Source organism: Odontesthes bonariensis, chromosome 9 (genome assembly GCF_027942865.1).
Source record: "Odontesthes bonariensis isolate fOdoBon6 chromosome 9, fOdoBon6.hap1, whole genome shotgun sequence".
NCBI classification, from domain to species: Eukaryota; Metazoa; Chordata; class Actinopteri; order Atheriniformes; family Atherinopsidae; genus Odontesthes; species Odontesthes bonariensis.
The window spans coordinates 2,441,397-2,457,926 of NC_134514.1; the positions used below are offsets into that span (position 1 = coordinate 2,441,397).

The window sequence follows — 16,530 nt, forward strand, 5'->3', positions numbered from 1 at the left end:
TCCTTCCTCTTATCGGCTCCCCGTTGCCGTTGCTGCTGTACTTCCTTTCTTTCTTTCTTTCCGGTTCCCCGGTTCCCCCTTTACCGGTCCTACTGTCCTTCCTGCATGTCGTTCCTTTCTTTTTCCTCTCCTTCTTCTGTGTCCAACCTACCACCTTACATCCATCCGTCCATCAGTGAGCGCACCTGGTGCCCATTACTCATTACCGGCGCTCATCTCCCCAAGCCAGTGAGACGAGGTTAGGGTGTGGTCAGATCAAACGCTTTTCGAATCAGTTAATAAAAGTCCAACATTAAAATATCAATGGCTTGCAAAATGTCCACCACACATCATGCAAAACAAGCTCCACACAAAAACAACAACCTTCAGGTCACAGATGATGCATGCATTAAAACACACTAAAATACATCCTATATAAAAACACAATAAAAAGCATTGATCTACCAGTTGACATAAACTTGTTTTTTCAACAGGTTAAAGCCGTTTACTACGATGACACGCCCATCCCTGGCATGCCACTGTACCTGTTCGAGGGTGAAAGGTGGACGGCACGCTTGTTACAGAACCTCACGGCCGACAGCAGCGGTGTTGCCTCCTTCTCACTCAGCACGGATGCGTTTAACGGAGACATCCGGCTTCTTGTAAGTCAAAAGCAGCTCCAGAACTACACCTCTGACCAGCTGTGCTAACATCTGATTTACCAGCCAAATGAAAGCTGAGCTCATCCCAAAGCTTCTGTTTACATCGATTGGTCATCTTTTCTGTTAAAATAGGTAAGCAGCACACCGGATACGAGGTACACGGAACCCAGGACTGCTTTCTATGAGGGAGGTGCTCACACAGTGTCCGTGTCCCAGCCTCCTTCCCTGGACACTAAAACCGTCAGCTCTCTGGAAGTGGAGAGCAAGAAAGAACCGCTTCCCTGCGACAAGGAGGAGGACGTCTCCATCAGTTACTCCATCGTGAAAGAAGCCAAGGGCACTGTGGACGTGATGTATCTGGTACGTAAAAGTTTGTGACCCCAGTACCTGGGAAGATGTTTTTAAATTAGCCTGAAATAGTGTTTATGTTTTCAGTCAAAAAGTATAACTATAGTTATATAGTCAAGGATTAAACACACCAGACATCATGCTGAACACCATGAGGCTCACAACAGAGGGAGAATGACGTCATAATTAGGGCTGTCGCGATAACCGCAAAATGCAATCACCGCGGTGCGTGTCCAGGCCACCACCGCCCACCGCACGCCCCCTTGCACGCCCCCTTGCACGCCCCCTTGCACGCGCAGAACAACTCGAGAAACTAAAAGCACAGTAGATACAAAGCGACTGACAGAACTGATACTTTTTTTAAGCCAGCACAGTAATAATTATACATTGTATATTCCCCACAAGGCAGGACAAACACATTAACACAGCTAGGTGCCGCGTTTCTGTCGTCATCTTTGCATATAGGCACCGCACACGCACACACGTCTGCATGCTACTCGTTGTGGTCTCATTCGCCCTCAGCAGCTGATATTACAAGAATATGCCTACTCAGTGTCGTAGCAATAGAAGTTAAAATAAAATGCAGTGGCCTACCTTCATCTCGGCTTTACTCCTCTGCCTAGTCCGGACACTTTATGGCTTTGAATCTTCCTTTATTATCCATGTTTAACGTTGTAAATGTGACCGTCTAACATCAACAATAAACTAGCTTCCACAGAACCACAGCTTGGTGTGCACACTTGCTGTTGGGAAATACCTGATCTTTTCAACAAAACTGTGTAGGTAAAACTATTTAAAAAAAAAAAAATAAAAAAAAAATTTAAAAATGTGCCATGCCAGAAATAAGCTCTAACAACTTTGCGAAAACAGTTAAAGTTCAGCTTGGGTTGGTTGGTCGGCGGCAGTCTGTTTAAAAAAAACTGTATCCCGGACACGTGAGCTCAACTGCTGCACTGATCTGCTTCGTTTTTCTCCGTCATTACTAAACGAAACGTGCGCAGGTCTGCAACAGTGTTGATATTTGCCATGTGGCACTGGCAACAATGTTGCAGAACTGGGGTATGCGCTGCTTGATCTCCACTATGTTGGTCTGTGAGCGAGTAAATGACAGGCAAAGTAAAGTGAAATGTCAGAATCGCTGGGAAAAAAGACGGATTATGCGTTCGATTTTCTCTAACATTGATACGATAACGATTTGATACGATGCGATACGATACGATACGATTCTATACGATTCGATACGATTCTATACGATACGATGCAATGCAATACGATATGATTCGATTCGATACGATAGGATTCGATTTGATTCGATGCGATACGATTCTATTCGATTTGATACAATACGATTTGATATGATTTGATTTGATACGAGTCGATACGATACGATACGATACGATTCAATTCGATGCGATGCGATTTGATACGATTCGATTCGATACGATTCTATTCGTTACGATACGATTTGATACGATTTGATACGATTTGATTCGAGTCGATATGATACGATTCAATTCGATACGATTCTATTCGTTACGATACGATTCGATACGATACGATTTGATACGATTTGATACGATTTGATTCGATTCGATACGATATGATTAGATTCGATACGATTCGATACACTTATTTTCTGGGGAAAAAAGGGACAATGTGCTTTGAGATGAATCGTCGCTGATTGGACTGGTGGTCCGACCTTTGAACCAGAAGGAAAACACCGCCAGACAAACAGAAACAAACGAACATGTCACAAATGTGAGAGCCGTGCACTATATACAACATTTTTATCAACTAATTTATCACTGTTTTGTATAATGTGACCCCCTGGCATTGTATTGTATTACCTTAATGTTCTGTGTTTTCACTAATTTGTAACGTCTGACTTTTCAATTAAGTTTGCTTTAAAAAAAAAATGTAATGAAAAACTCGAACCTGATTTTTAAATCAGGTATGAGTGTTAAGGAGGCTGTTCACACACAGGTCATTAGTCGTATAACCAACGTGTGGCCGTTCAGGCCTCCTTACTTTTAAGTTATTTAACTGTTTGAAAGGGCGAGTTTTGGTCTCCAGATCCAAGGTGCGGATGGTTCTGAAACTGCCTGGTGAGGAGAGACAGAACTGTCTCACATCATTCGTCTTCTCTGTCCAGAATGTGGACATTGACAATATGTGTGGAATATCTGAGACAGAATTTCCCTGCAGGCCTTGCCTTACAGAGTAGATAAAACGGACGATCTTTGGGTCTTTTCCTCCCCAGGTCTTAGCCAGAGGAGCCATCGTCATGCAAGGCCGAAAAAAGATCCAAGCTCAAGATAATTCAGGTGCGTCAGTTGTGGGTTTAATGCTGCAACATTTCTCTGTTTGAGCGGTTCCAGTCGTTGTCTGGAAGCCTTTAGAGGGGACGGCTGATGGAAAAAGATCTCTAATACTTGGTTTGCTCCTTCAGTGGACGAGGGCGAGGTGTCCTTCAAGCTGAAAGTGTCTCCTGACATGGCGCCAGTTGTCCAGGTTGTGGCTTACGCCGTCCTTCCCAGCAAGAATGTGATCGCTCACAGTGCCGACTTATCCACAGAGAAATGCTTCCAGAATAAGGTCAGTGGAAGAAGAAGAAGCTGATACTCATACATGGATCTCTAAGTAAGTGCAAAATCAAATCTGAGGACCATAGCTGGTCATAGTTTCCATGCTGACGTGGACACAAGGGCTCAAATTCATAGTTTTAACGGGAACACTGTTACACATTTTAATTAGGGCTGGGCAACGATTAACATGTTTAATCTAATTAATCACATGATTTCCCTGATTAATCACGATTAATCGCATTTGTACACAGAATCCCAAAATGAATCCAAAAGTAGCGTATAACTTTTAGCATTTAGCTTTATTTTAAATGTGCTGCCATATGAATGAAAGTGCCATAACATTTGTTGTGCAAACACACTTTTAACATCAGCATCTTTCTGTAGTTTTTCTGTAGAAGCCTCGCTCCACTGTCTGTTTCCTTGAATGACTTGCTGCTATCAGTTGTGTGTTTTGCCTTTAAGTGATATTTTAGACTGGAACTACTACGCTGAGAAGACAATTCAACTTGGCAGAGTTTACAGATGACTTTGGTTCTGTCGACTCCGCCGTCTGGAAGAACTTTAAAATGAAAATGGCCGAGTAAAAGTTCCGTACCCTTCTCCATGTTTGGTGGATCCGCCGATTACTTTCTTTTCCTGTTCCACAGCAGACAGCAGCAGACTTTTACAAAATAAAAGCCTGTGAGCAGCAGACTTTTACAAAATAAAAGCCTGTGAGCAACAGACTTTTACAAAATAAAAGCCTGTGAGCGAAAGACTTTTACAAAATAAAAGCCTGTGAGAAACAGACTTTTACAAAATAAAAGCCTGTGAGAAACAGACTTTTACAAAATAAAAACCTGTGAGAAACAGACTTTTACAAAATAAAAGCCTGTGAGAAACAGACTTTTACAAAATAAAAACCTGTGAGCGAAAGACTTTTACAAAATAAAAGCCTGTGAGCAACAGACTTTTACAATAAAAAAATAAATGATAAAACAGGGGTGGTTTGTGGCGTAGTGGGTTGAGCAGGCGCCCCATGTACAGAGGCTACACTCCTCGCTGCAGCTGGCCCCGGTTCGAGTCCCACATCGGACGGCCCTGTGCTGCATGTTGTTCCCCCTCTCTCTGCCCCCTGCTTCCTGTCTCTCTGAACTTTCCATTAAAGGCACAAAAGCCCCCCAAAAAAATAATAGAATTTTTTTTTTTTAAACTTGCGTTAATGCACAATAAAATATTTATCGACGTTAAATAATTAACGAGTTAACTCACCCAGCCCTAATTTTAATACTTTATGTGAGATGTAAGTTCTCTTCCTGTACCCGTTCCATTATGAGTGTAAATGTGATGAATGCCTGTGTGCATGGCAGGTGTCGCTGGAGTTTTCGCCGCCCTCGGCTGTCCCGGGAGAGGAAGCCAGATTGCAGCTTTCTGCCCTGCCGGATTCTCTTTGTGGTGTGAGCGCCATCGATCAGAGCGTCCTCATCAAGGAGCCGGGAAAGACTCTGAATGAAGAGCAGGTAACTGCGATAGATACGTATAGAATGGCTAGATGTCTCGTCCGCGTTGCTGGGTAACGGAGTGGAACGTCCGCAGATGGCCGCCATCTTACCACAGAAAGCTCTCTCGCCGACCACATTGTGTTGATGGTGAAACATTCAAGACATAACTTGCTTAATTCTCAAACGTTTAGGTTATTATAAACATCAAAGTAGTAAGCTAATTATCACACTACAGACGAAGTCCATATTTATTTTTTTGAATAAAAACGTAAATATTTCATGTTTATTTGCCCCATGACTCAACTTTATTTATCCCTTGGGATGACTCCCTCAGGGAAATTCAAGTCCCCAGTAGCTCCAAACACACACATAGGATCTCTATAAATCTAAAATACAGTATAATATAGAATAATTCATATAATATATCATTAAAATATAATTAATATAGAATAATCTAAAACAAAGTGTAAAAAAGAATATAGGATATGCAAGATATACAAAGTAAAGAGAGTTGAATAAAATAAGTTATAGCACTGTGGTTGCGTTATTGCCCATATTGCACTACACTTGTGTTAATTACACATTGTATGCACATAGTCTGACCATAAATAGATAAGATATTGCACAGTAGTGACGTGAACTATTGCACAGATGACCGAATAAATAAAATATCTTTTTGTCATGGGGCCAAAGCCAAAATAAGGAAAAGACTCAAAAGCAGATTTCACCAGGGCAACACAAGTTTATGAATGAGGCTGGGAGGGCGCTGAGAAGAAGTAACCTGGGCTGGAACTGTATGGAGATGATATATGAGAGAGAATGAGTTCAGGTACATCCATGGATAGAACTAGTCCCTGCATTCATCTTCAGTCGGCTTGATTACTGTAACAGCATCTTTACAGGTCTACCTAAAAACTGCAGCTCATTCAGAACTCTGCTGCTCGAGTCCTCACTGAGACCAAAGAAGTGGACTCCATCAGTCCAGCTCTGAGGTCTTTACACCGGCTGCCTGTCCATCAGAGGATAGACTTTAAAGTTCTGATGCTGGTCCATAAAGCTCTGAATGGTCCAGGACCAGAATGCATCAGGGACCTCCTGACCCAGTATGAACCTTCCAGACCCCTCAGGTCATCTGGATCCGGTCTTCTATCAGTTCCCAGAGTCAGAACCAGACATGGAGGAGCTGCATTCAGCTTCTATGCTCCACATGTCTGGAACAAACTCCCAGAAAGCCTCAGATCAGCTGAAACACTCAGTGTGTTTAAGTCCAGGCTGAAGTCACACCTATTTTCAGCTGCATTTGAATAAAGCTGAAAACTTAATCACATTTTAACTTCTGATTTTATCTATTGTTCTTCTTTCTTTCTTTTTTTGTTTGAAATTTAAATCGTGTTTTTTATTTCTACTGTTTTATTTCACCTTGTTGTTGAATTATGCCGTACAGATAAACCTGCCTTGCCTTTGCAGATATTTAGCCTGCTGCCTGTCAGGGCCGTGTCATACACCCCGTACCAGGTTGAAGATCCTGCAGATTGTTTGCCTGTGAGACCAAAGAGATACGTTATACCATATTCTCGTGAAGAGATAAAAGATGCCCATACGATTTTCAAAGTACGTTTTCCATAGCGAACACATATGCTGTGTTCGAAACCGCATACTACATACTACATACTTCCATACTGCATCTTCATCGATCAGACAGTTTGCAAAGCGTTTACCCACAATGCATTTCGCTCCTGCCCGAGCCGAAATCAGCCGGCCTGAAGCTGATTTCCCTTAAGCTCTAAACTCTGTAAACTTTAGCAACATTTGAAACATTTTCAGGTGAGAAAGTAGTCGTTTAGATCCCCAACGTGTTGAAAACCTGACAAAATACCGGCTGTTTGCAATTTAGTTCCCACGAATTCAGCGCTACTAAAGCTAGCCGCAGTGAGCTAACGCACTTCCTGTTATTTTCACAAAATAAAATACCCGTTGCCTTTTATCATAGGGAAAGCCATTACCATACAATTGGTGCTTTTGTTTTGAAAACAGGAAGTGAACCTACCCTCGTTGTAGCTAGCTTGAAACTGCCGTTTTGACAGGAAATGACGATCGGCGACGTCACGTTACGTTGCATCTTGGGTAGTTTGAGTACGAGTAGTAACCTCATGATGCACACCCAACATTTAGGAGAATCTAGTATGCATCCGGGAACTTCTCGCTTACTCAAACTCGCATACTAACTCAAAAAGTGAGTAGGAGTAGTAGGAGGAGTAGGAGAAGTATGCGGTTTCGAACACAGCCACAGGGTAAAGATGTTAAGATGTAAGAACCTCTGAAATAACATTCTTTCCTGTTGGATTGTGTAGAACGTGGGACTGAAGATGGCAACAAACCTGATCATACGACAGCCTGACTGTATCAGATTGAAAGGAATAGACTACTATCGAGGTATTATCGGTATGCCACCGTTACAGCTTTTTTTTGTAATATGCCAGATATTTGTCATGTATGTCACGTATGTGCTTCCCGTTTATTCATTTAAATATCCTCTGATTCTTTTCAGCCTCTAATAGAATGTATGATACCCCAATGTACAGCGTAGCTATGATAGGAGGGGCCTCAGCTCCTGGTCCCCCCCCTCCATTAAAAACGGTCCGCACTTTCTTCCCTGAGACATGGATCTGGGACCTTGTGGAAGTTGGGTGAGACTCTAGAACAAAAGCGTTTGACGGCCATGTTGTTGCTTCTGTTGCATCCCTACAAATGAGAAAGGTTCACCTGGTTGTCCAGATATTTCAAAATGTTTGTGATGATTAAGATGAATGTTTTCAGGATTCTACAAATTGTTGTTTAAGAACAAAAATGCACCTGGCTCAAAATGATGCTCTGAACCTGAATACTGTTGAACTAAACATGCAGTTAGCTGACAACCCTAAACTGACAAAAACCTGCGGTAACCATGACAAGGCTGACGGTAACCATGACAAAGCTGACGGTAACCATGACAAAGCTGACGTGAACAGTGACGGTAACCATGACAAATCTGATGTGAACAGAGACGGTAACCATGACAAAGCTGACGGTAACCATGACAAAGCTGACGTGAACAGTGACGGTAACCATGACAAAGCTGACGGTAACCATGCCAAACCTGATGCGAACAGTGACGTAACCATGACAAAGCTGACGGTAACCATGACAAAGCTGACGGTAACCATGCCAAACCAACGTGAACAGTGACGGTAACCATGACAAAGCTGACGTGAACAGTGACGGTAACCATGACAAAGCTGACGGTAACCATGACAAAGCTGACGGTAACCATGACAAAACTGACTGTAACCATGCCAAACCAACGCGAACAGTGACGTAACCATGACAAACTTGATGATGCTCACGTGTGTGGCAGAGTTACACCGATGTTAGACCTGCTCTCTGCTTAGAGACGGGCCGGCTGTGGATGTATTACCATCTGATACGATGTGTTGATGTTTATCCATTCCAGAGATTCTGGAACAAAGGACATGTCCCTCACCGTCCCAGACACCATCACCACCTGGGAGACAGAGACTTTCTGTTTGTCCCCTCAAGGTTTCGGTTTGGCTCCCCGTACGAAGCTCACTGTCTTCCAGCCCTTCTTCCTGGAGCTCACCCTGCCCTACTCCATCGTCCGGGGGGAGGTCTTCGAACTGAAGGCGACCGTCTTCAACTACCTAACCAGCTGCATCATGGTACGGTTTTATTAGACTGCCTACTTTAGTCTAATAACTCCCACCGTAAAGGCTGTTCTGAACTGATCAAACAGTGTCACACTCAAGCTCAGACCTCCGATCACTGTATTTTCCGTGGTTTCTTTTTTTTAAATATAAGCATTTATGCTTTACATGCTAAACTGACTACCACCTATACAGTAACCGTGCCGTTCGCCAGGTAATCAACTGCAAATGACACAAATATAAAACAAAACCACAACATTAATTACACGGACATGTTATTCACTGTATAATCCGAACACATAAACATATTTATGGTATTTAACGGTATATTTTAAAGTTTCAATCACTTTTTATACATATCTCTTAACTCACCAGCTCAGCTTCACCAGTCAAAACAACGACATCCATAAAAAAGAAGATCCGGCAAGTTACTACATCCGCCCCAAATAAAAACGGGAGTAAATTCTAACAAGAATAAACAAATTAAACAAATGGTAGAAAATAAACCAACATGTTTGAAAAACGGGAGAACTTCACACAGTAATGGATCATTTGCACGACGACACAATGACAGTGGAACAGGTTGTGATTCACTCAGTAGGATAACAGTGATGGATGAGCTTCTTATAAACAGAACCCACATTCTCCTACTGACTCCTACATTCAAATCTTTGGAAATCTTTGTTATTCCACGCACTTTGGACATGCTACCGGTGTGTTTTAAAGTGGATAGAGAATCAAAATCATCTTTTTCACGTTTTTGGTGTTAGTTCTGAGTCTCCCCGCTGTGGGGAGTACACACCAAGTGCCAGCAAGTGTCAGAACCTCTGTTTCAAGTACTCCCCCTTTTTTTGAATTGCCGCCAGAAAATGGGCCAATCCGTGTTTGAGCAAAAGTGATGTCACTTTTGGCACAACCGCCCCCCCACACCCAAATCCACAGCCACCTACTTTCAGACACGCCCCTTCACGGAGTACAGTTTCACAAAGCTTGCACGATTCCGAGCAGGCTTCAGTCGGAATTTAATGCTCAGTAGAGGGTCAGTTCCGACTTTGCAACAAAATCAACCCCAGCAATCAGTACAGCCTGTAAGTATCACATTTTATTTTGTTTTAAATGTGTGTTGTGCCATATTCCTGTTGTAAGAATTGCACGTTAGCTCTGGCTTGTTCATCTAAAGGGAATGAGCTTTCTTTCCAGTCAGTGTATTACTCTATAGCTCTGTTTTCAGTGAAGGCAAGGGCAGCCAATCAAGCAACGGCAACCGAATAGCGCCAACACCTACCTGCATTTCATAATGAGGTTGCCAGATAAGCTCTGAAACGACGCCAATAAGGGCAAACGACGCATTCTAAACCCAGCATAGCAACAGCTGTTTCAGAGAGCCTTTTAGGGAGGTTCTGAGCCATTACAGACCCAACCAATTTTTTTTGGGCTACATATCACATCACAGAACAAGGATTAATGCCCCATTCAACCTTTCTCTATCACCTTTAATTTATTTCCAACAGGTCAAAGTGACTGCCGCCCCCTCCCCAGATTACACCCTCGGCCCGCTCTCAGGTGACCAGTACACATCCTGTCTGTGTGGCGGCGAGCGTAAGACCCTCAGCTGGACCATGACTCCCACAGCCTTAGGTGAGGCTCAGACTTCCCACCTCCACACCTGTGTCGAAGGTCGGCGGGATGGAGGACGGATGAATTCACAGAAGCTGAAATCTGATCTTTTTCAGGCGTTGTGAACGTGACTGTGACGGCGGAGGCCGTGCCGTCCCACGCCTCCTGCGACAACGAGATCGTGAACGTTCCGGAAAGAGGTCGCATCGACGTGGTGACGCGCCCTCTCAGAGTGAAGGTCGGTGCCACAAAATGAGGCGAGGCGAAAGTAGAATGAATTCCCGCTGCAACTCGACGTAAACTTTGTAAACTTTGGCGTTTCTTCCTCAGGCCGAAGGAACCGAGGTGACAAAGACGTACAACTGGCTGCTCTGCCCAAAAGGTCAGCATGCTTACACCAGATTTACAGCCTGGATGTCAAATGATGGCAGCCACGGGATGTCGAGTTTAAAAAACTGTCTCACATTTCATCACAGTGCACTGGAAAAAATCTAAATCTTGCCAAGTATATTTGTCTCATTAAGTATATCATTACACTTGATATAAGACACAACTGCCTAACAACTTCTATTTCAGCCAGATATAGGGACTTGTTTGAAGACAATACATCTGGAATATCTTGTTAAATTAAAAAGTCTTGAAAACAAATTATTTTGAGTCACATTTCACATGAAACAAGCTTTTTTTTTTAACATTTGAAGAGGTTTTTAAGCTAATTTCAAGATCACTTTTATCTCAAAAGTCCTAAATATCACATTTTATTTCAAGAAATCTTGACAAGCCGATTTTCACTAGTTCCATTGGCAGATTTTTTTTGCTTATTTCAAGCAAAAACGTCTTTTCTTTGTTGTTTCTTTACTTATTTTTGGAGGGGCATTTTTTCCAGTGTGTGGGTTCTCCCCCGGCTTCCTCCGACAGTCCAAAAACATGCCTGTCAGGTTAACTGGTGACTCTGAAATGACCCTGTGGGTGGGGTTTTTATTATTCTGCATTTATCAGGCGCTTTTATCCAAAGCGACTTACAAATGGAGATATAGCAACGCAATATGGCTCAGTGGTTAGAGCGGGTCGTCCAATAACCGGTTGATTCCCACTCTCACCACTCAAAGATTGGTGAACTTACAGCTGGAGGGGTGCAGTCCACCTCCTTGTCACGGCCGAGGTGCCTTTCAGCAAGGCACCGCACCCCCACGCTCCCTGGGCGCTGTGATTGGCTGCCCACCGCTCCAGTGTAGGCATCTGTCCCCATGAGTGTGTGACCCTGTGCATGTGCATGTGCATGTGTGTGTTCAACAGGAGCCAACCTGGATGGCTTAAAAGCGGAGGAGTAATTTAACAACAATAAGCTAACAATAAGCTAACATCAAAGCTAAAAATAAGCTAACATCAAAGCTAATATCAAAGCTAACAATAAGCATCTGTCTCCATGAGTGTGTGACCCTGTGCATGTGTGTGTTCAACAGGAGCCAACCTGGGTGGGTTAAAAGTGAAGGAGTACAACAATAAGCTAACATCAAAACTAACAATGAGCTAACATCAAAGCTAACAATAAACTAACATCAACGCTAACATCAAAGCTAAGATCATAGCTAACAATAAGCTAACATCAAAGCTAACAATAAACTAACATCAACGCTAACATCAAAGCTAAGATCATAGCTAACAATAAGCTAACAATAAACTAACATCAAAACTAACAATAAGCTAACATCAAAGCTTACAATAAGCTAACAATAAGCTAACATAAAAGCTAACAATAAGCTAACATCAAAGCTAAGATCATAGCTAACAATAAGCTAACATCAAAGCTAACAATAAACTAACATCAACGCTAACATCAAAGCTAAGATCATAGCTAACAATAAGCTAACATCAAAGCTAACAATAAACTAACATCAACGCTAACATCAAAGCTAAGATCATAGCTAACAATAAGCTAACATCAAAGCTAACAATGAGCTAACATCAATCCTAACAATAAGCTAACATCAAAGCTTACAATAAGCTAACAATAAGCTAACATCAAAGCTTACAATAAGCTAACAATAAGCTAACATAAAAGCTAACAATAAGCTACATAGAAGGAAACCACCGGTCAGACTCTGTCAGAAGGGACTGTGCAGAGATGGAGTTCTCTCTGCAGCTGGGTCTTCAACAGTTTCTTGAAGATATTCAGGGACGCCCTGTTCTGGAAGCACACATGTGGAAGCACACATGAAGAGTCTGGATATCTTGAGCGTGGTGTGGGCACTGCTAGGCCGAGTCGTGACGTAGGCCATAAGTGTTTTGTCTCAGTGTGGCCCTGGACCGGTGGCCCCTCCAGGGTATAGCCATGCCCACTGGAGCTGGGATAGGCCCCCACGACCCTGAACTGGATTAAGTTGGATTTCAGTGAAGAATTGATTATGTTTAGAAAACTCATTTTTATTTAAACTTCCAGCATGTCCTGGGTCGGCCCACGGCCCACCGACACCCTACGAGACGTCTTTGTTTCCGCTGGAGTTCATTTCTTTAAGGGGATTGTTTCCGTCTGTTCACAGGAAACGCTTTGAAGGAGGAAACGGAGATTCAGCTGCCTGCCAATGTGATCGCTGGATCCGCCCGAGCTGCGGTGTCAGTCCTGGGTAAAAAGTCATTTAAGCTTTAATTTAGCCAAACTAATTCTGGCAAGTCAAACGGGCTCCTGCTTCAAGTTCCTCAAGACTTGTTCAATTCGATTCAAGTCAGTTTTATTTATGTAGCTCCAAATATTTATATTATTAGAATATTATTATATTATGTTATATTATATTATTATATCATTATTATTTATATAAATATTTATTTATGTAGCAACAAATATCAGCACAAGCCAACTGATTGTAATACGATCATAATCTAATCAAATCCAGTTACCACAGCACATGACTTGAGGTTGTTGTGTGTTAGACGTGCACCTATCAGACTGTTTAAAATGAAAAGGCTGTGCTCACGTGCAGGAGATATCCTCGGCCGGGCCCTGAAGAATCTGGATGGACTGCTGCAGATGCCTTATGGATGTGGGGAGCAGAACATGGCTCTTCTGGCCCCCAACATCTACATCCTCCATTATCTGCAGAACACTCAGCAGCTGACCCCTAAAATCAAGGAAAAGGCCTTCAACTTCCTGACTAATGGCAAGTCTACCTTAATCCCATAATGCAACCAGGAAGTCAGACATATAGGTCACTCAGAAGTACAATTGATTCAAAAACTAACCTTGGAATGAGGAGCATACACACTCAGTGGGGTCACATGGTACTGAAAGGATCAGATTATTGGCTAAATTACAATCAGAATGAGCTGAGCGAGGGTAATTCTCCTTGGATATATGGCGGTGAATGAATGGGATCAGAGGCACAAAGCGTGTCATACCCCTCAGAAATAGGGGTACAGTACGAGTCCTTTTTTGTCCCCTGAGGTACAATCTATACTAATGTACCCCCTAGGGTTAATTATTGGACCTAAAGGTACCTATATGTACCTTTTTGAGGGTCCAAAAGGTGCATATATGTACTCAAGTGGTAAAAAGGTACTTTTTTCTACATGCTGGGGTACAATAGACAGTCTGTAGGCTACTTCAGTATAAGGGTACAAAACTATACCTTCTGAGGGTACTGCCCCAGTGACAGGCCATCGTACCCCTAAAGGTACAATTCTGTACTTTATTTTCTGAGAGTGTATGATAGGTGGCGCTGTGCCCATTCCAGCTGTTGCTAATAGAGCCACTTCCTGTTGACCTCTTCACCACCAACAACAACATCAAACTCAGGCGTTGGAGAAAGATGGAGAACGCAGAGCCAGATGAAGCTACGTCCCTCTACATTTGGTCTGTGATGAGCTGCTTGTTGCACAAACTCGATGCCCAACGGAGCATTCTCCATCGCGTTGTTTGTTTCTTTCTGACGGCGACAACAACAGGAATATCGTCTCCTTTAACACTGCGGCTAGCTTTAGTAGCGCTGAATTCGTAGGAACAAAATTGTAAACAGCCGGTATTTTGTCAGGTTTTCAACACGTTGGGGATCTAAACGACTACTTTCTCACCTGAAAATGTTTCAAATGTTGCTAAAGTTTACAGAGTTTAGAGCTTAAGAGAAATCAGCTTCAGGCCGGTTGATTTCGGCTCGGGCAGGAGCGAGATGCATTGTGGGTAAACGCTCTGCATACTGTCTGATCGAATGAGTATGTAGTATGTAGTATGTAGTAGGCGGTTTCGAACACAGCCAACTACTTTTTCTACTGAATTGCAAAATCTGGAGCTTGCTCAGAACTCAAAGTCTGATTCACCACGTGCAGGTTTAGAGTGACTTTCAACCCAGTTATCTCGGGGTCTGAATCCGATCCGATCCAATTCTTAGTCAGATTAAGGTGTCTACATGCACTTAATAACTCAGTCTGATTGTAATTTAGCCAATAATCCGATCCTTTCAGTGCCATGTGACCCCACTGAGTGAAATGAAGACGAGGATCTGGCAAGGCAGCAAGGAAACCTGACGGTGTGAGTACTGAGGGAGAAGATGGCCAACGATATGCAATTAGCAACTAGCAGAGAAAAACAAAGGAAACATATCAAGGATACATAAAAGCAACATTAGTTAGGGAATAATCCTAAACTAAACCAAGCATTTGGCAGAAAAGCCTCACGTCTGTGTCACACCTGCCCTGTGATGCTTCTGTTGGTGAACAGGTTACCAGAGGCAGCTGAACTACAAAGATGAAAATGGGGCATACAGCACATTCGGATCAGGACCGGGGAACACCTGGTGAGTGTCAGTCAGGACGTACACGGTGTGGCGTGAATTCATCAGTTAGTATGGTTTACCTGGGACACAACACATGTAAATTACACATTTAGCTACCAGTGAGCTATATCAGTGAGCTATATCAGTGAGCTATATCAGTGAGCTATATCAGTGAGCTACCAGTGAGCTATATCAGTGAGCTATATCAGTGAGCTATATCAGTGAGCTATATCAGTGAGCTATATCAGTGAGCTATATCAGTGAGCTACCAGTGAGCTACCAGTGAGCTATATCAGTGAGCTACCAGTGAGCTACCAGTGAGCTATATCAGTGAGCTACCAGTGAGCTACCAGTGAGCTATATCAGTGAGCTACCAGTGAGCTATCAGTGAGCTATCAGTGAGCTACCAGTGAGCGATATAAGTGAGCTACCAGTGAGCTATATCAGTGAGCTACCAGTGAGCTACCAGTGAGCTATATCAGTGAGCTACCTATGAGCTACCAGTGAGCTATATCAGTGAGCTACCTATGAGCTACCAGTGAGCTACCAGTGAGCTATATCAGTGAGCTACCAATGAGCTACCAGTGAGCTACCAATGAGCTATATCAGTGAGCTACCAGTGAGCTACCAGTGAGCTATATCAGTGAGCTACCAGTAAGCTACCAGTGAGCTATATCAGTGAGCTACCAGTGAGCTATCAGTGAGCTACCAGTGAGCGATATCAGTGAGCTACCAGTGAGCTATATCAGTGAGCTATATCAGTGAGCTATATCAGTGAGCTATATCAGTGAGCTATATCAGTGAGCTACCAGTGAGCTATCCGTGAGCTATATCAGTGAGCTACCAGTGAGCTACCAGTGAGCTATCCGTGAGCAATATCAGTGAGCTATCAGTGAGGTACCAGTGAGCGATATCAGTGAGCTACCAGTGAGCTACCAGTGAGCTATCCGTGAGCTATATCAGTGAGCTACCAGTGAGCTACCAGTGAGCTATCCGTGAGCAATATCAGTGAGCTATCAGTGAGGTACCAGTGAGCGATATCAGTGAGCTACCAGTGAGCTACCAGTGAGCTATATCAGTGAGCTACCAGTGAGCTACCAGTGAGCTACCAGTGAGCTATATCAGTGAGCTATATCAGTGAGCGATATCAGTGAGCTACCAGTGAGCTATATCAGTGAGCTACCAGTGAGCTATATCAGTGAGCTACCAGTGAGCTACCAGTGAGCTATATCAGTGAGCTACCAGTGAGCTACCAGTGAGCTATATCAGTGAGCTACCAGTGAGCTACCAGTGAGCTATATCAGTGAGCTACCAGTGAGCTATCAGTGAGCTATCAGTGAGCTACCAGTGAGCGATATAAGTGAGCTACCAGTGAGCTATATCAGTGAGCTACC

General features: G+C 43.2%; 1 protein-coding gene across 1 annotated transcript in view; it reads left to right on the plus strand.

The window, feature by feature from the left end:
• LOC142389000 (alpha-2-macroglobulin-like) overlaps window positions 1-16,530 on the plus strand; it is a 70,628-nt gene that overhangs the window by 36,235 nt on the left and 17,863 nt on the right. The window contains exons 11-25 of the mRNA XM_075474550.1: window positions 474-641; window positions 774-1,001; window positions 3,250-3,313; window positions 3,439-3,584; window positions 4,924-5,073; window positions 6,523-6,666; window positions 7,407-7,507; window positions 7,614-7,742; window positions 8,546-8,771; window positions 10,268-10,394; window positions 10,490-10,611; window positions 10,704-10,755; window positions 12,914-12,997; window positions 13,352-13,528; window positions 15,082-15,157. Coding sequence (XP_075330665.1) covers window positions 474-641; window positions 774-1,001; window positions 3,250-3,313; window positions 3,439-3,584; window positions 4,924-5,073; window positions 6,523-6,666; window positions 7,407-7,507; window positions 7,614-7,742; window positions 8,546-8,771; window positions 10,268-10,394; window positions 10,490-10,611; window positions 10,704-10,755; window positions 12,914-12,997; window positions 13,352-13,528; window positions 15,082-15,157 — 1,994 coding nt within the window. The remainder of the gene's footprint in view (window positions 1-473; window positions 642-773; window positions 1,002-3,249; window positions 3,314-3,438; window positions 3,585-4,923; window positions 5,074-6,522; window positions 6,667-7,406; window positions 7,508-7,613; window positions 7,743-8,545; window positions 8,772-10,267; window positions 10,395-10,489; window positions 10,612-10,703; window positions 10,756-12,913; window positions 12,998-13,351; window positions 13,529-15,081; window positions 15,158-16,530) is intronic.